The 19,080-nt window shown below is 55.5% G+C and overlaps 2 protein-coding genes across 8 annotated transcripts; both read right to left on the bottom strand.

The window, feature by feature from the left end:
- Window positions 1-1,919: 1,919 nt before the first annotated feature.
- Window positions 1,920-9,024, bottom strand: KLK11 (kallikrein related peptidase 11). Of its 6 annotated transcripts, none has more exons than XM_045578886.1 (6): window positions 8,724-9,024; window positions 7,850-7,935; window positions 6,920-7,002; window positions 4,902-5,167; window positions 3,896-4,032; window positions 1,920-2,385 (listed from the first exon to the last, which is right to left on the bottom strand). In XM_045578886.1, exons 1-6 carry the CDS (start codon window positions 9,007-9,009, stop codon window positions 2,233-2,235), a joined length of 1,011 nt encoding a protein of 336 aa, XP_045434842.1. In that variant the 5' UTR covers window positions 9,010-9,024; the 3' UTR covers window positions 1,920-2,232. The 6 variants fall into 6 exon arrangements, with proteins under 6 accessions (XP_045434842.1, XP_045434841.1, XP_036286273.1 ...); XM_045578885.1 differs by lacking the exon at window positions 6,920-7,002 and adding an exon at window positions 6,114-6,211; XM_036430380.1 differs by lacking the exon at window positions 7,850-7,935 and adding an exon at window positions 6,114-6,270 and having other exon boundaries at window positions 8,724-8,854.
- Window positions 9,025-10,128: 1,104 nt separating this feature from the next.
- On the bottom strand, window positions 10,129-15,763 carry KLK12 (kallikrein related peptidase 12). 2 transcript variants are annotated; one of them, XM_036430392.2, is made up of 6 exons: window positions 15,461-15,763; window positions 15,146-15,201; window positions 14,307-14,466; window positions 13,087-13,343; window positions 11,477-11,610; window positions 10,129-10,353 (listed from the first exon to the last, which is right to left on the bottom strand). In XM_036430392.2, the coding sequence occupies exons 1-6, from the start codon at window positions 15,487-15,489 to the stop codon at window positions 10,198-10,200; spliced, it is 792 nt and encodes a 263-aa protein (XP_036286285.1). In that variant the 5' UTR covers window positions 15,490-15,763; the 3' UTR covers window positions 10,129-10,197. The 2 variants fall into 2 exon arrangements, with proteins under 2 accessions (XP_036286285.1, XP_036286284.1); XM_036430391.2 differs by having other exon boundaries at window positions 13,087-13,346; window positions 15,461-15,619.
- Window positions 15,764-19,080: the final 3,317 nt, after the last annotated feature.

The raw sequence follows: 19,080 nt of genomic DNA, 5'->3' as shown, positions 1-19,080 counted from the left end.
GTGTGCTGCGGGAGGGAGGGAGGCAGGCAGGCGGGCACTCTCCGTCATCCCCATGTGTGGTCCCTTCACGCCTTCCTGACAGGCAGGCCTGTGAATCACCACAAGAGGCTGCGAGGGGTGCCCACAGCCCTGCAGCCAGCTTCCTCCTTTCGGGGTGAGGGCTGGGAGGCTCCGAGAGGGCCGTGACTCAGGGGAGGTCACCAGTGAGTCCGCCTAACAACCGGGAGGCCCCTGTTCCGGCTCCGGGCGCTTCCTCCTGGTGCTGGCCACCTCCCACCCCTGCCAGGAGAGCAGAACCCTGGGAAAGAGCCCAGTAGCACTGGGCTGTTCAGATCCAGCAGCTTCTCCAGTTCCAGAGGAGCAAGTTCCTTCCGCTCTGCTCAGCGTCCTCCAGGCGAACTTCCTGTGGCCACACGGTGCTCCGTGGGTGCTGCCCACCCAGGCGGCCACCGGCCACCCGTCCGGCGTGTCCCATGGGACGGAAGAATGGCACTTCTGGTTTCATATGATTTTCATGTAGAGTCACACCCAGCTGGCGTGGCTCAGTGGTCGCTGGTTCGATTCCCAGTCAGGCTCCATCCCCATCCCCATTTGGGGCCTTGTAGGGGGCACCGGATCAGTGTCTCTCTCTCTCTCTCAAGGATGTTTCCAGCTCCCTCCCTTCCCAACTCTCTAAAAATCCACGAAAACGAAATCGGTTTGGCTCAGTGGATAGAGCGACAGCCTGCGGACTGAAAGGTCCCAGGTTCGATTCCAGTCAAGGGCATGTACCTTGGTTGTGGGTACATCCCCAGTACGGGGTATGCAGGAGGCAGCTGATCGATGTTTCTCTATCATCAATGTTTCCAACTCTCTATCCCTCTCTCTTCCTCTCTGTAAAAAAATCGATAAAATATATTAAAAAAGAAAGAGAAAAGAAAACGTATTTTTTTAAAGCCGCATGTGGTTAGTGGCCAGCGCAGTGGTCGGCAAACTCATGAGTCCACAGAGCCACATACCCACAGTGCAACGACTGGAATTTCTTTGGAGAGCCAATTTTTTTAAACGTAAACTTCTTCTAACGCCGCTTCTTCAGCATAGACCGCCCAGGCCGTGGTGTTTTGTGGAAGAGCCACACTCAAGGGGCCAAAGAGCCACCTGTGGCTCGAGGGCCGCGGTTTGCCAACCACGGGGCGAACGATTGGCCTGCGACCTCTCACGGAGGTTGGAAACAAAGCAACGAGAGCTCCCTTTTGCCCAGTGTTCACTGTGGGCACGCAGACCCGCCTCACGTGCTGGGGTCCGAGGCGTAAGCGGCGTGACAGCTAAGGAGACAAGAGGCAGTAGGGCTCCGTGAGGAAATCACCCTGGTTTCAGACTCCCGGCTTTTCTACTTGCTGGCCGTGTGACCATGAGCCAGTGACTTCATTTCACTGTGCCTCAGTCTCCTCATCTGCGAAATAGGTGTAATAATCTATAATAATAAAAGTGTGATGTGCTAATTAGAACTGACAGCCAAACGACCTTCCAGACGTCATTCTGGATGGCCTTCCAGACAAAGCCACAGCAGCGGTGGGCTGAGGCAGAGGCGGTTAGGGGTGATCAGGCAGGCAGGCAGAGCAGTTAGGGGTGATCAGACAGGCAGGCAGAGTGGTTAGGGGTGATCAGGCAGGCAGGCAGGCAGGCAGGCAAGCAGTTAGGAGCCAGCAGTCCTGGATTGCAAGAGGGATGTCCGATTGCGAGACGGTAAAGGCTGGGCTGAGGGACCCCCGTCCATGCACGAATTTCGTGCACTGGGCCTCTAGTAGTAGTAGTAATAATAATAATAATAATAATAGCTCGACCCCCTTAGGCATTGGTGCAGGGTTATGTTCATTTGTGCATGTAAAAGCCCTTGGACCGGGGTCTGGCACCCAGTGAAGCACTCAGGAGAGCCATCGATGTCCTAGATATTTATTGAAATCGTGTGCCAGGAACTGTCTTTGGGATGAGGGGGGATACATACAACCATGAACCAAACAGCTACCCCGTCATCACCCCCAGAGTCCCACATTCATGAATTCCGTTCTCGTTCGCTCGGACAAGTTGCTTATTGTGCGTTGGCATCGATCCGGCCGAGGAAGCCCAGAGGACGAGGGAAGGGGTCCGGGCCCAGGCCCAGGCTTCGTGAGGAGCAGAAGGAACAGGCGGCACATCACCACGCACGCACACACGGACGGGATGTGGGGGGTGAGGCTGGCGAGCTGGTGCCAGCTAGTTGTTCTTCATCGTCTCGTGAATCCAGTCCACGTATTTGCAGACCTTGGTGTAGACCCCAGGCTTCCTGCTGACGGCACACGGGTCCTGGCCCCACGAGATGATGCCTTGGAGAGACCCATTGCAGACCAGAGGGCCTCCGGAATCACCCTGGGGACCGGGAGAGAGAAAACCCGTCAGCGGGAATGAGGGGCCTCGAGGGAGGGGAAAGTGCTGGGTGCGGGGTCAGGGAGAGGTGGGGGGTGGGGGTGGGGTGGGGTTCGTGTGGTGGAGACTGTGAAATGTAACAATATTAGAATAGTAGGTGTGCCATAAGAGGCAGAAAGGGAGAAATGAATAAAGAAGGTGTTTAAAGAAATTAAGGTAGAAAACTTCCCTAACCTGGTAAAAGAAAAAGTCACACAAATTCGGCAGGCACAGAGAACCCCAAGCAAGAAGAACCCAAACAGACCCAAGCCAAGACACATCATAATTAAAATCCCAACAATTAGACAGAATCTTTTTTAAAAAATATATATTTTATTGATTTTTAACAGAGAGGAAGAGAGAGAGAGAGAGAGAGAGAGCTAGAAATGTCGATGAGAGAAAAACATTGGCCAGCTGCCTCTTGCACACCCCCTACCGGGGATGTGCCCGAAACCAATGTACATGCCCTTGACCGGAATCGAACCTGGGACCTTTCAGTTCACAGTCCGATGCTCTACCACTGAGCCAAACCAGCTTCGGTGCAAAGAGAGAATCTTAAAGGCAGCAAGAGAAAAGAAAACTGTTACCTACAAAGGAGTTCCCATAAGGCTGGCACATGATTTCTCATCAGAAACTCTACAGGCCAGAAGGGAATGGCATGAAGTACTCAAGGTAATGGAAAGCAAGGATTTGAGATCAAGATCACTATATCCAGCATCCAAATAGACGGTCAAATAAAGACCATGGAGGAAGGGGTTTGGGATGAGGGTGGAGTTATGGGTGAGAACAAAGATGGGGGTTGTGGGTAGAAAGTGGAGTTGGGGTTCGACTGGCATGGCTCAGTGGTTGAGCATCCATCGACGAACCAGGAGGTCATGGTTCTATTCCCAGGTGGTGGGTTTGATCCCCGGTGTGGGGTGTGCAGGAGGCAGCCCATCCATGGTTCTCTCTCATCATTGATATTTCTCTCCCTCTCTCTTTCTCCCTTCCTTCCTCTCTGAAATCAATAAAAGCATATTTAAAGAAAAAGAAAACTGCCAAAAACCGGTTTGGCTCAGTGGATATAGCGTCGGCCTGCAGACTGAAAGGTCCCAGGTGTGATTCCGGTCAAGGGCATGTACTTTGGTTGCGGGCACATCCCCAGTAGGGGGTGTGCAAAAGGCAGTTCATCCATGATTCTCTCTCATCGATGTTTCTAACTCTCTATCCCTCTCTCTTCCTCTCTGTAAAAAATTAATAAAATATATATTTTTTTTAAAAAAAGAAAGAAAATGGATTTCGGCATGGTTGGGGTGGGCATAGGGAGCTGGAGATGGATTTGGGGCTACAGAAGGCGTGAGCAGAGGGTGATGGTAAAACTAGGATGGGACTGGGAGAGGGGAAGGTGCAGAGTGTGCCGTTAGGGGAGAGGTGGGGGTGGCGGGTGCCGATGAAGACACGGCAGAGGCCGGAGACCCAGGCCCTGCCCTCTGACCTGGCAGGAGTCCTTGCCTTCCTCCCGCACGCTGGCGCACACCATGGTGTCCGTGATGTTGCCCGAGTAGGCGTTCTCACACTCCCTGTGGTCGATGATGGTGATGTTGGCACATCGCAAGCTGTGGGGCAGGTGCACTGTGGAAACGGCAGGGAGGGGTGTGGAACAGGAGAGCCGCCTGGCTCCGTGCCCCGTCCCTGTGCTCTCTGACAGCCCGCAGTAACATCCTCGCTGCTCTAGACACAGGACCTCTGGTGGGTGAGTGGGTGTGAGTGGGTTCTCATTTTATTTTATTATTATTATTTTTTAAAATATATTTTATTGACTTTTTACAGAGAGAAAGAGAGAAGGATAGAGGGTTAGAAACATCAATGAGAGAGAATCATCGCTCAGCTGCCTCCTGCACCCTCCCTACTGGAGATGTACTCTCAACCATGCTACATGCCCTTGATCAGAATCGAACCTGGAACCTTTCAGTCCGCAGGCCGACGCTCTATCCACTGAGCCAAACCGGTTTTGGCCGTTTCTCATCTTATAGAGAAAACCAAGGTTGACAGAGGTGAGGCCCGCTTGCCTATGGTCCTAGGGCAAACAGCAAGTGTGGGCCTGGGACTGCACCTCTGTCTGAGTCGAAGGCCCCAAACACCTGTCTCCAGCCCATTCCTAGGCCCTGACTTCCCACGTCTCCTTTCACCTGATCCTACCTGATCCCACCAAAAGGTAGCCCCCTCTTGGATCATGGGACCCATGCAGGCCCCAACTCCATGTTTCACCCTAACCCCCATCTTTGTTCTCACCCTTAACTCCAGCCTCATCCCCAACCCCCTCCTCCCTCATCCCCAACCCCCTCCTCCCTCATTCCAACCCCCTCCTCTGTCTTGAACCCCACCCCAAAAGGTAGGACCCTCTTTGATCACTAAGACTCTTCTGGTCTCTCCCCTACCTTCCTCAGTGGTGACCCCCCCACACCCCCTCCCCCCCCCCCCCAGCCCCGTGAAGCTCCTACACTGGGGGCTGGAGGTGGTGCCCCAGCCGGAGATGAGGCAGCGGGTGCCCGGGGCCACACAGCGGGAGGACAGCCGGAGGGGCCGCACGGCCCAGGTGATGACGACCGGGGATGCCATCTTCACCAGCATGATGTCGTTGCGGTGGTCCTTGTTGGGGACGCTGTTATTGAAGTCGGGGTGCGGGAAGGACTCGGTGGCCCTCCGGGTCTGCTCCCAGCCGTCGTGCCGCTGCAGGCTGTGCATCCCCAGGTGCACTATGTACTGGCTGAGGGGGGAGAGGGCACAGTCAGAGGTGGAAGGAGGAGGAGAGATGGGAGGTGGGGCCAGAGGCATGGGGTTTCGGGGTGGGGGGGGTTGCAGGGGGAGAGACAGAGGGGAGTGAAGGACCACACCTCCACTTCCAACCTCACCCTTGGGTAAGGTGCCCAGATTTTAACATTGGTAAAGCGGGACACCATTGATTGGGGGGGGGGAGGGGATTCTTGATGAAAATCTTGGTCTCTATGGAGCAACAAAAATTTTCAGAGAATGCAAAAATGGTATTGTAATATATATTTTTTTAAATTTCAACATAAGTACTATTTATAAATATAATAAATAAAAAACATTATGTATAGTATTATTTTATTCTTTGGCATATTTCTCATTTGAGTGAATTCTAACAACTGGTCAACAATGCGAACTTTGATAAGCAGTTCTCGGTAATCAGTCCTCAACAGTTATTTGTCAAGATTAAAGTTTAACATTATAAAATTAACAAAAATAACGTAACAACTCCTATCCTGGCTAAATAGCCACATGGCGGCCGAAAACCGTATGTTCTTTTTCAGTTCTCCCGCCGTTCCCTAGCTTGTCGTGCATTCTTTCCAAAAAATCGGGACTTTTTTTAAACTTTGCGGGACGCGGGACGAATTGTTAAAAATCGAGACTGTCCCGCCAAAAGCGGGACGTCTGGTCACCTTACCCCTGGGTCCCGTCGGAGCCCCTTCCAAAGTACATCCCCACCCAGCACCCAGCACCCGGCCCCATCCCCAACTCCATCCCAGTTCCAATGCTGTCCATTCTTCCCGCCCCAATCCCCAGGGGCTCCCCATCACCAACGCCTCTGTACCCATCTCCCCTCAACCTTTCTCACCCCATGCACATGCTCCCCCCCTCCACCAAGCCCCTCCCCAGCCCCCTCCCGGCCCCGCCCCGGCCCCCGCACCCACGGCTTGAGGCAGTGAGCCGCTGTCAGGAGCCATTTGGGGGCGACGAGGGTTGCCCCGCAGAGCATGCGTGTCTTCTGGTACAGAACCACCTGCCAGGGCTGGGAATGAGGAGGACACTCGTACCCCTTGATGATCCTCGTCTCTCCCCCTACATGCCCTGGAGGGGGTGGGGGCAAAAGAGGGGGCTCAGGCATGAGAGGACTCCCAGGAGAGAGGGATGGGGGGCTGTGTCTGGGCCCACTCCACCCCACCTGGTGTCCCGCTGAGATGCACTGTATGGACAGGCCGGGCCTTGGATGATTGACATGGCAGTTGGCCAATAGCCACTGTCCTAAGCTCTTTGCCTCCCACTCCAGCCCCGAGGCCCTGGCCCCTCCCTTGGGGCCCTCCTGGACCTCTCCCCATTCTAGCACATAAAGGGAGTGTCAGCCGAAACCGGTTTGGCTCAGTGTTATAGCACGCCGGCCTGTGGACTGAAGGGTCCCCAGTTCAATTCCCGGTCAAGGGCATGCACCTTGGTTGCGGGCACATCCCCAGTAGCGGGTGTGCAGGAGACAGCTGATGGATGTTTCTCTCTCATCGGTGTTTCTAACTCTCTATCCCTCTCTCTTCCTCTCTGTAGAAAAAAAATCAATAAAATATATTTTAAAAATAAAATAAAGGGGGTGACCAAGGTCTCATTCTGGCTCATAGACCCATGCGGATGCCCTCTGGGTTATTCTAGACATGGAGAGGGTTGGGGGGGGGGGGACCCCTGGAGGTTGGAGTAGGAGAGGTCCCTTGCCCTTCCCCATCGCCCACCGTACCTGTCACCAGAGCAAGCACGAGTAATGGCAGAATCGTCATGGCCTGGCACAGGGCGAGGGAGGACGGCAGGCCCCAGGTGCTTCTGGAAGCAAGGGGAGAGCCCATGGGGGGACTGCGGGCTGGGTCCTGCCCATCCCCCTCTCCCTCGCCTGCCCTGACGGGCCCCGGGGGAGAAACAGCAGGGCGAGAAGGATCCCCTCGGTCTGTCCCTCACAGCACCCCGGCCTTGTCATGAATCTCTGGAGGTGGCCTTGGAGGGGCCAGATCTCAGATAGCAGCTGCTGGCGGCCCCAGGAGGCTTTGCCTGGTTTCACCTTGACCTCTGAACCCCCCAAGGTTCCCTTTGTAGGATTTGAAGACATAGGCTGGGTCCTCTGGGTCCTTCTGGGTCCTCTGCACCCTACCCTCCTTCTCCCTGCCCGCTGGAGAGCTGGCCGGGCCCCAACAGCTTGGGGCAGGAGGGCAAAGGGACCTGGCACCATTCAGGAACCACCCCCAAGGGGACATGAACCCTTCACAGGCTTTCCTGGGAGTGCAGGATGGGGGTCCTTGGCCAGAGATGATGTTTGGGGACCCTGCCCTGCTGCACCCCAGCCTCTTGGAAGGGCCCTGGATGGAGCTGGGAGGGGCTGGTCCCAGGAAGAGCCCATGTCCTCAGCTGCCCTGGCCAACGGGGGCAGAGGTGGAGGGCCGGACTCAGGGACAGAGGCTGGGACAGAGGCCAGAAGTCACAGAGGAGGTTGGCGGTGGCGGCCAGTGGGAGAGGCAGAGAGAGAAACAGAGAGGCCCTCCTCCCCGCCTCCCCCTGCCCGGCCCCCAAGCCTAGGACAGAGCAGAGGGAGAAACAGTGGCCAAACCAGGAGGCCTGGTGCTCCCTGTCTGCCTGGTACCACCTGGATGCCGGGCCTTCTTTCCCCTCCCAGACTCACAGGCTCTGGAGCTGGGGCTCCGGGGACCCGCGGTGGTGGTGGTGGCGGTGGTGGTGGTGGTGGCAGCTGTGACAGGCTGGGGCAGGCTGGCAGCTGTAGGGGGTGGCCCGGATGACTGGGCCTCCCAGCCCTGCCTTACTGCCTTGGGGGCGGGGTGTATGTCAGGGGGGGGCCCCTACCCAGACGAGGCGCAGGGCCTGGGTGCTGATGCCGCCCGCCTGCCCGCCACTGTCACCTCCTAAGCCCCTCTTCTCTCTGCTGGCTGCTCAGGGTTCCTCCGGCAGGCCCGTCCATCCACCTGCCCACCTGCCTCCCACCTGCCTCCTGCCCTGGGGCTCCAAGTCTCTCTCCCCTCCCCTGTCGCCGGCCACCTCTCTGTAATTCTGTCGTCTCTCCCGTGTCTGTGGCTTTCTGTCTCCCTCTGTCCCTGTTTGCATCTCCCAGGCTCTGTCCTTGGAGCCTGCCTCTGGCTGCCTCCCTCCCTCCCTCTGTCCGTCTTTCCCTTCCCCTCCCTCTGCCTCCTAACCCTCTTCTGCCTCATCTCCTCCTGGGTCCGCCCCTCCCTCCCCGCAGCTCGAGCCCCCATGGGCCCCTGGCCTCCTTTGGGCCCCTCCCTTTCTCCATTCCAAGGCAAGGGGGAACTGGGGCGTCCCAGAGGCGGGGCTGTTGCCAGGCGCAGGGGCAGGACAGGAGGGTGGGGGAGGCAGGTCGGGGCCTGTGGGAGTCAAGGCCCGAGAAATGGGAAATGAGAGCTCCTCTGTGCCCCCTCCCCCTTCCCTCTGCACCCATCCCACCCCCTTCTCTCCACACCGAGTCTGAGTCCATGGGGAACCCCCTAGCCCCAGGGGCCTCGGCATCCAGCTGTGGTACTTACTGGCTGTGTGACCTGGGTCCGACGCCTTCCCAGACCCCAGCCACCTCGGTTTCCAGGTGGGCAGAGTCGAGAGACAATCCCCGACGTCTCTGGGCTTGTGTTTATCGGGCCGATCTGCTTCCTGTCGTGCCCTCCCCGCTCCTCTAACCAGATGCGGAGCAGGATTGCCAGGTAGGCCTGGGTGCTGCCAGCAGCCAGCCCTGGCCCCGGACCGCGGCTCTGCCTCTGGCTTAGCGCGCTGACGTGGGACCGGGGACTCCACCCCAGCGAGGCTCAGTTTCTTCATCTGTGTCCCTGAGGGGTGTGTGTGTGTATGTGTGTGTGTGTGTGTGTGTGTGTGTGGAGTGGGGGACAGGACGGCCCTGCCTTGGGGGGATTGGGATGAGGAGTTCCAGAGAGCCAAGGACAGAAGGTTCTCTCTCAGCCCGTGTTCCCACGGCCGTCAGGATCACACCTCAAATTCCTCTTCCAGACAAGTTCTCCCTGCACCTCCCAGAAAGGCCTTGAGGACAGACCCCAAGGGGCTGGGCAGGACACATTCAAAGACATAGGCTGGGTCCCCTGGCCTTCCGGGGCTGCCTGCACCCCGCCCTCCAAAACAAACCCACAGGCCACATGCAGTCGTTAAATAATAGAACGTGTGGCCCTCGCCGGTGTGGCTCGGTGGATAGAGCCTTGGCCTGCGGGCTGAAGGGTCTCAGGTTCGATGCCGGCCAAAGGCATGTGCCTTGGTTTGCGGAAGGCAGCTGATCGATGTTTCTCTCTCATCATTGAGGTGTCTAACTCTCTATCCCTCTCCCTTCCTCTCTGTAAAAAAAATAAAATAAAAATAAATAAATAAATAAATAAATAAAATAATAGAACGTGTGCTTAACTCCAGCAGAAGCAAGTTGCCATTGGCTGGTTGGGGAGGATATTACATTTTATGGGCGTTTAATTCGATGGTCACGGATTTTGATTTCACAGTTGTGGTTTGCTATTTTGCAACCAGTAAGTCCCTCCCCACCTCCCTTTTTTTCAGGTCCTTATGCGTATGAGCCCTTGAAAAGCTTACAAGGGCTTGGTTCCTGTGGTGTCCGAAAAGGTCCCTTATTTTTATTGTTATAAGTAACGTGTTCTTCTCCATTCCTGTGGGAAAACCCTCCGCATTAGAGATCCCCATTGCTACACCAGTGAGGAGAGGAAGGAAGGAGCCCTCCCTACAGACAGACAGTCAGACAGACAGACACACACCACCCCTGGGCGAATCATATTTATTCCAAGGGGTCCCACACTCCCTCCTCCCCGAACCGAGGGTCTTCGGAGGGGGCTGGCTGGAGGTGGGAGTTCTGGGGAGGAGATGTCCCAGACCAAGAAGAGTGAGAGCTGAGGATTGATGATGGAGGGCGGCGGGGGGGATTGGCCCCTCCGGGGGGTCAGAGCGGCCCCCCAAACCGAGGAGCGGGGCGGGGAGGGGGGGAGGTAGAGGGAGCCCTCAGTTGTTCTTGATGACCCCCAGGATCCAGTCCACATATTTGCAGATGTTGGTGTAGACTCCCGGGATGCCTTCTTGGCCGCAGGGCCCCACGGATCCCCAGGACACCAGGCCCTGAAGGACGCCTCTGCACACCAGGGGGCCGCCGGAGTCACCCTGGAAGGAGAAGCGGGGGGGAAAGGAGCAAAGGCCTGAACAGGGGAGCAATCCTGTTGCATTTGTCCTCTCCCCAGCCCATGTCTGGGCCTTGAGGACAGTGCTTCCAAACTTGGTGGCCAGAGAAAGAGCATGGCCCAGTGCCGGAGGAGGGACAAGAGCCAGGACTGATAACAGGAAAGAACACACTGTTCCCAGACTCAGGGAAGGTGGGCGGGTCTCCACACAGGGTAGAGAACAATGGCAGGGGCCCTGACCAATGAGGGAAGAGGGTGTGGGCACCCACAACCAATCGGAGCAAAGGAGGGCGGGACTCCATAAAGAGTCCTCTGAAGGGCAGGAGGCTGGGGCCCTTGGCCAGTAGGGTGGGGCAGGCCTTCTCTCTGGAGGACCCAAGAGGGCAAGGTAAGCAGAATGTGAGGCTGAGAACTCCCCAAAGGGTAGAGAGTCCCCTTAAGAACAATGGCAAGGGCCCTGACCAATGAGGGAAGAGAGCAGGGCACCAACAACCAATCGCAGCAAAGGAGGGCGGGACTCCATAAAGAGCTCTCTGAAGGGCAGTAGGCTGGGGCCCTGGCTGGTTGGGTGCGGCAGACCTTCTCTCTGGAGGACCCAAGAGGGCAAGGCAGGCAGACTGTGAGGCTGAGAGCGCCCCCACCCCCTCTCCTGCCTCCATCCTGGAATCTCTCACCTGGGCCAGTATCAACCGAAGGAGGAGGAAGGTGTGGGGAAGACTCAGAACTGGGGAGGGCGTAGGTTACCTACCTGAGCGCCCCACATCCCGCTGCTCCTTCATTCTCCCCCATCTGCCTCTCTTCTCTCTGCCCACCCGCCCTCTCTCTGTCCTCCGTTCCCTGGCTCTTCCTCCTGTCCTTCCCCCTCCCTCCTGCTGTACCTCCCCTTCTTCCTGACCTCATCTCTACCCCCTACCTCCTTTCCCTGACTCCCCCTCCCCCTCTCTCTGTCCTCCATTCCCTGGCTCTTCCTCCTGTTCTGTCCCCCTCCCTCCTGCTGGGCCTCCCCTTCTTCCTGACCTCATCTCTGTCCCCTACCCCCTTTCCCTGACTCACCCTCCCCACGTCCCCCTCCTCCGCCCCCTGCTCCCCATCCCTGCACTGCTTACCTGGCAGGCATCCTTTCCCATGTTGCCGCCTGCACACACCATGTTGTCTGTGATTCTCCCGGGGAACACGGCTCGGCAAATGGCGCTGGAGACGATGGAGATGTTGAGGCACTGCAGTTTGTCTGGGAATGGGCCTGGGGGAGGAAAATGGATGCTGCTGGTCCCTCCTCTCAAGGAAGCTCTCTGGTCCCTCCTCTCGAGTCCACAACCACGCCCTGTCCCCTCCCTGTGACCTTCCCTGGAACCCTCCAACCTCCAGGCTTCCGATGGATGGCTTGACACCATCATGACCTTTGACCCCAGCCCATTGGAGTTCCGGGACCTTTAACCTCTAACATTGAGTGTCCTAACGCTAGACCCTCTGTGTGCCTCTGACCACAGATACCGTGAATCCGGACCTGGCCTCCTCCTCTCGTTTCAGGTGCTGTGTGACCTTCGACCTTCAGGCTTATTATCATCTTTTGATTCCCAACTTGGACCTTATGTCTTCTATCTCCTGACCCTGTATTCCTGGTCTTCACCTTACAGTTCAGCCTCAGTTCTGCTTCCTCTAAGTCGCTGGTCTCTACTCCAGGATGACCTCTGGTCCGAGGTTATTTGAACCCTGACTCCCTGACCTGCCTCCACACTCCACACACTGTGGCTTTTGGTCCCAGACGGATGACCCCTAATCTCCATCCTGAGACTGTGGCCAGCTTCTGCAACATGTGGGTCCTTTGGCCTCAACTCTTCAATGACGTTGACCAACCCCTGATCCTTTTTTATACTGGAGGCCCAGGGCACGAGATTCGTGCATGGGGGCAAGGGAGGGTGTCCCTCAGCCCAGCCTGCACCCTCTCCAATCTGGGACCCCTCGAGGGATGTCTGACTGCCTGTTTAGGCCCTCTCACACTCCAGGACTGCTGGCTCCCAACTGCTCGCCTGGCTGCCTTCCTGATTAACCCTAACTGCTTCTGCCTGCCAGCCTGATCACCCCCTAACCACTCCCCTGCCAGCCTGATTGATGCCTAACTGCTCTCCTGCCAGCCTGGTCACCCCTAACTGCCCTCCCCTGCAGGCCTGGTCATTTCTAACTGTCCTCCCCTGCAGGCCTGGTCACCCCTAACCGCCCTCCCCTACAGGCCTGGTTCCCCCCAACTGCTCTCCACTGCAGGCTTCATCGCCCCCAACTGCCCTACCTAGAAGGCCCAGTCCCTCCCAACTACTCTCCCCTGCTGGCCATCTTGTAGTGGCCATCTTATGTCCACATGGGGGCAGCCACCTTGTGTGTTGGAGTGACAGTCAATCTGCACATTACTCTTTTATTAGATAGGATATGACTTTTGCTCCAGTCAGATGATCCCCGGCAGCACAGCACTCTGACCTCTGACCTCTAACCACACCCTCCCCTGACCCAGGGCTTCTGACTCCATATCCAACCCCTTAAGCCACTTAGACACTCAAGGCCTGACCCACCATGATCTCCAGCCCCAAACTATCATCCTGCCTCTGGACCCTTTGACCACCCTTCCCCCTCTCACCCGACACCCAGACTTTTGCCCATTTTGACTCTCCCTCCTCCCCCCCCCCCCGCCCCCCCCCCTCCCCCCGCCACGCCAGGGCCGGCTTACTCCACGGCCGGTTGGTGGTGCCCCAGCCGGAGATGTGGCATTCGGTGCCAGCGGCGGCGCAGGAGGTGGGCAGGGCCAGGGGCTGGACGCTGCGGGTCAGGCGGGCGGGGGTGCCCAGCCTCAGGAGCCGCAGGTCGTGCTCGTGGCTCCTCTGTGCACCCTTGTAGCCGGGGTGGGTCACGGAGAAGTAGCTGCGCCGGATCTGCTCGGTCCAGTCCAGGTGGCTGAGGCTGTGCTCCCCCAGGCGCACCCAGTACCTGCTGGGGGGTCACGTACGGTGGCTCAACAGGCTCAGCTCTCCTGACTCCCACTCATCATCATCTCCATCCCTCATTCATTCACCCTTGTTCTCTAAGGTGCTGGCTCTCAGCCCCTTGGTCTCTATCTCCATCACCCCGGTCCCCCACCCCATGCTCCTGCATCTGTGTTCGCTTCTGATTCTCTCTCTTAAAAAAAAAATATATATATATATATATATATATATATATATACACACACACACACACATATATATTATTGATTTGTTACAGAGAGGAAGAGAGAGGGATAGAGAGTTAGAAACATCGATGAGAGAGAATCATCGATCAGCTGCCTCTTGCACACCCCCTACTGGGGATGTGCCCACAACCAACGTACATGCCCTTGACTGGAATCGAACCTGGGACCTTTTAGTCCACAGACCGACACCCTATCCACTGAGCCAAACCGGTTTTGGCTCTTTTTTTTTAATTTTTTTATTGATTAAGGTATCACATATCTGTCCTCAACCCTCCATTCCAACCCCTCACCCCTCCCCATTCATGCCCCCTCCCCACTACTGTCCTTGACCACTGGTTAGACTCATATGTATGCACACAAGTCCTTTGGTTGATCTCTCCCTTTTATCTCCACCCTCCCTTTGAGGTCCAGCAGTCTGACCCATGGCTCCTTGTCTCTGGGTCTGTTCCTGTTCATCAGTCTATGTTGTTCACCATTTCCCCTAGATGAGTGAGATCATGTCCTACTGGAAATATTCTTCTAAGAATCAAAAATGTGCCAAAACCAGTTTGGCTCAGTGGATAGAGTGTCGGCCTGCGGACTGAAGGGTCCCGGGTTCAATTCCGGTCAGGGGCATGTATGTACCTTGGTTGCAGGACCATCTCCTTTCTCCCTGACACTCCCTCCCCATCGCCCTCCTCGGCCCCCTCCAGGAGGGAGCCAGGCTGGGGGAGGGGGCTTACCTGCCGCTGCAGTGGGCAGCCGTGAGGACCCACCTCCGGTCAATGAGGACCCCCCCACAGCGCAGGTTGGCACCTTCAAACAGCCCCACCTGCCAGGGCTGCGAGTGAGGGTCGCACTCCGTGCCGTTATAAATCTTCTCCGAGGCTCCATGGCCGAGCCCTGAGGACGGGGGTACGGGCCAGAGAGAGGGTGTCAGAGGCCCGCACAGGCTGTGGGTCAGAGACAGGAAGGGAGAGACACGAAGATGCTGAGACACAGAGAGAGAAGGAGGCGAGAGGAAGACCGAGCCAGGCACAGGGAGACTTCTCAGGATGGAGAGCAAAAGACAGTGCTACCCCCAAGGGATACAGAGAGGAAGAGGGAAACAGAGAGAGGTGCTGATAGATGATAGATAGATGATAGGTAGATAGAAAGATGATAGACAGATGATTCATAGATGATAGATAGATGATTCATAGATGATAGATAGATAGTGATAGATAAATAGATGATAAGTAGATGATAGGTAGATTAATGATAGCTAGCTAGACAGATGATGGATGATAGATGATTCATAGATAAACAGATGATAGATGATAGATGATAGATGATAGATATGTGATAGATGATAGATGATAGACAGATAGATAGATGATTCATAGACAGACAGATAGATAGATGATAGAGAACTGAGACTGTGTGCAGGAAGAGACAAAGGGGAAATGGATGAAGAGATGCGGGCAGGGTGGGAGGGCCCTGGGATGGGAGCTGAAGGTAAATGGAGGCCAGAGCTGAGAAGGAGAGATGGGGGTCCCCTCTTGAGGAAGGGAGAGACTCTCCTCCCTCCTGGGGAACTCACCAATAACACACAGGAGCACAAGAATGCTGGGCCCCATGGCTGGCCACCTCCAGGTTCTGGGAAAAGGTGGGGGATTCTCAGAAATGGCTCTATCCTTGTCCTCCCTCCCTACCCCTCTCTCTCCCTCCCTCAATCCCTCCCTCTCTTCCCCCTCCCTCCTTCTCTCTCTCTCCCTATTCCCTAACCCCCTCTCTCCCTTCCTCCTTCCCCCCCCTCCCTCTCTCTCTTCCTCCTCCCTCATCCTTCCAAGGTCAGCTCCATGCACAGGGAATGCCCCCTTCCCCTCTCTCCCCACCTCCCGCTGTCCCCCCTCACCTTGTCTCTCTGCCTGCTGGGTGCTCCATGTGCCCTTGGCCGGTACAGCCTGCCTGTGTCTGTTATCTCTGTCAGCCTACCTGCCTGTGTTGTCACCTGCGGCCAGTCAGTGCTCCCCTGTCCACCTGGCTTCTCAGCCACCTGGCATGCCTCCCCTCCGCCCGCCCGCCTGTCCCTCTGCCTTGGACTGGCGGCCGGCACAGCTTTTAACTCTCTTCCTCCCGGCCCATTCCGTTTCCTGGTTGAGGGAAGGGGACCAGGAAACCACGGGGTGGGGCGCCCAGTAATCCCCACCAGCGCTTCCTCACGCTGCTGGCATGTAAGTAATGGGGTGTCACGGCTGGTTCCCTGGAGAAGGGGAGCCGGGGACAGGTTCGGGCGGGCTCCGGGGGACAGACCCCACCCCGAGCCATCTTCCCTCTTCTCCGAGCCGGCCATCAGCTCCCCCGCCCCTTCCAGCTGGCGGCTCCAGGTGATGTGGAAGCTGGGTTCTAATCCCAACCCCAGTGACACCCAGGCTCAGGGAGGGCGGTGTGCCGGGCCCCCAGGCCCCTCCCCACACAGTGCCAGGAGAGAGCAGAGGGTGGATGTGAGAGGCAGGAGGGCCGGCAGACAGGAGCTGGAGGAGAGAGAAGGGGAGGGGAAGGAAAGGATTTCACAAGAGGTGACGGAAGGGACAGGAGACAGTTTCCAACCTGGGTTCTGTGGAAGTCCGAATCTAACCGAATTTTTCAACTTTTTATTTATTGGTTTGAGAGAGAGAGAGAGAGAGAGAGAGAGAGAGAGAGAGAGAGAGGGGAAGGGAGGGAGGGGGAGGGAGGGAGGGAGGGAGAGAGAGAGAGAGGGGAGGGAGGGAGGGAGGGGAGGGAGGGAGGGAGGGAGGGAGGGGAGGGAGAGAGAGAGAGAGAGAGAGAGAGAGAGAGAGAGAGAGAGAGAGAGATATCATTCATTGTATTTAGGCATTCATTGGTTGATTCTTCTATGTGCTCTGACCAGGGGATCCAGCCGGCAGCTTTGGTATCTGGACGATGCTCTAACCCAGTGTTTCCCAAACTTCACTCATGATGAGAATCACCTGGTGGAGTTGTTAGACTACAGATTCCTGAATCCCAACTAAGAAGTGCTAAACTAGAATTTTTGGGAACATATAGGAACATATAGGTAAAATTGTATATTTAGCTTAGAGCACTAGTTAAGTATACAATTTTACCTATATGTTCCCAAAAATTCTAGTTTAGCACTTCTTAGTTGGGATTCAGGAATCTGTAGTTTAACAACTCCACCAGGTGGTTCTCATCGTGAGAGGAGTTTGGGAAACACTGCTCTAACCCATTGAGCTACCCAGCCAGGGCTTGTAAGTGATTTTTTTTTTTTTTTAATTCAGGCTCCTGAGCCTGACCCTAGAGATTCTTTTGAAATACATTTTATTGATTTCAGAGAGGAAGAGAGAGAGAGAGAGAGAGAGAGAGAGAGAGAGAGAGAGAGAGAGAGAAAGAGAGAAACATCAATAAGGAGAGAATCACTGATCTGCTGCCTCCTGCTTGCCCCCTATTAGGGATCCAGCCCACAACCTGGGCATGTGCCCTTGGCTGGGATCGAACCTGAGACCCTTCAGTCCCCAGGCCAAAGCTCTATCTCCTGAGCCCAACCTCGGGCTTTGATATAAGACCCCATTTATATGAAATATCCAAAATGGGCAAATCCACAGGGACAGGAAAGCAGATCCGTGGCGGCCTGGGGCTGAGGGGAGTGGGGCTGAGGAGTGATTGCTCGATGGTGGTTCTGTTTGACACGCCCGCTTCATACAGCTGGAGGCTCGGGGAGTGGGGGCAGGCCTGCAGCTGCGAGCACCTTTGCCAACGCCCCCAGAAGGCCCTCAGGGCTCTTCAGTCCCTGTGCCTCCCACGTGACCCTCGGGCTCCCTCCTGGCCCAGAGAGCACTCGGCCACCCCGACACCTGGCCATGGATGTGGAAACAGGCGCCACTCGATGAAGTCACACATACACACAGTTGGTCAGTGGCAGAACTGGTGTCTGAACCCAGGCAGACTCTCTCAGGCATCCCTAATCCATACCCAAATACGAGAGGCCCGGTGCATGAATTCATGCACGGGTGGCATTCCTTGGCCTGCCAGCTATTGGGGCCAATCAGGAGGTTGGCTGTGGGAGTGCACAGACCACCAGGAGGGGTAGCTTCTGCATTGAGCAGCTGCCCCCTGGTGGTCAGTGCATCATCATAATGACTGGTCAACTGGTCATTCTGTTATCTAGTTGTAACGGTCGCTTAGGCTTTTATATACACTGATTGGCCAGGTTATTATGACCACCTGATAGTTTGTAGGCAAATGAGCCGTACACGGCATCGTAGGGGATATGGAAGCCGAAGGCCTGTTCGAACACCTTTGCTGTCTGCAGTTACCGGGATAAAACGTCTCCAGTTTGCACAGGAACACAAGGATGGGACAGTCGAGCATTGGAAAAAAGTCATGTGGTCCGATGAATCACGTTTCCAGTTGCATCATGCGGATGGCAGAGTGAGAATTTTGGGGAAACAGCATGAAAGCATGCACCCCACATGCATGAGTACAACCCTTCAAGCTGGCAAGGGCAGTATTATGGTTTGGGGCATGTTTTCCTGGCATGATTTGGGCCCTTGAATTCATGTGGAACAACGTCTGAATAGCACAACATACCTAAGTATCGTTGCTGATCAAGTTCATCCTATCATGTTAATGGCATATCCCAATGGAGATGGCTTCTTCCAACAAGACCATGCCAAGGTGCTCGTATTGTGCAGGCGTGGTTTCAAGAGCATGAGGGAGACTTTACCTTGCTTAGGTGGCCCCCGAAATCACCAGATCTCCATCCAATGGAGCGTTTGTGGGACGAAGTTAAAAGAGCCATCAGGCAGCTGGTTCCACAACCATCCAATCTCACAGACCAGACAGTGCTATCCATCAGGCATGGTGTCTCCTCACATCACCTTTCAACATCTCATGGAGTCCATAACGAGAAGAATCACCACAGTATTGAAGGCAAATTGTGGTCCAACGAAGTATTGATGGGGCGGTCATAATAATCTGGCCACTCCATGTGTGTGTGTGTGTGTGTGTGTGGCAATTTAATTTTTCAATTACAGTTAATTGTCCATCAGTCGGTGACTAGATAAAGAAGATGTGATACGTTTACACAATGGAGAATATTAGTTGGCCATGAAAGAGAATGAAGACATCATTTGTGACAACATGGGTGGACCTGGAGGGTATGGTGCTAAGTGAAATAAGTCAGAGAAAGTTAATTACTTTATTGTAAGAATGTACAGAGCTGACTTTGATGACAGAATCTTTTTTCCCCCCTTTAGATGTGAAGAAATATCAGCTACAACTTTTTTAAAAAGTATATATTTTATTGCTTTTTTTTTTGCAGAGAGCAAGGGAGAGGAACAGAGTCAGAAATATCAGTGAGAGAGAAACATTGACCAGCTGCCTCCTGCACACCCCTACTGGGGATGTGCCTGCAACCAAGGTACATGCCCTTGACCGGAATTAAACCTGGGACCCTTCAGTCCACAGGCCAATGCTCTTATCCAATGAGCCAAACCGGTCAGGGCTTGATCTTTA

This window comes from Pipistrellus kuhlii, unplaced genomic scaffold (assembly GCF_014108245.1).
Source record: "Pipistrellus kuhlii isolate mPipKuh1 unplaced genomic scaffold, mPipKuh1.p scaffold_m20_p_108, whole genome shotgun sequence".
NCBI lineage: Eukaryota > Metazoa > Chordata > Mammalia > Chiroptera > Vespertilionidae > Pipistrellus > Pipistrellus kuhlii.
The sequence above is the reverse complement of the archived record's forward strand: the minus strand, read 5'-3'. Positions and strand labels throughout refer to the sequence as shown.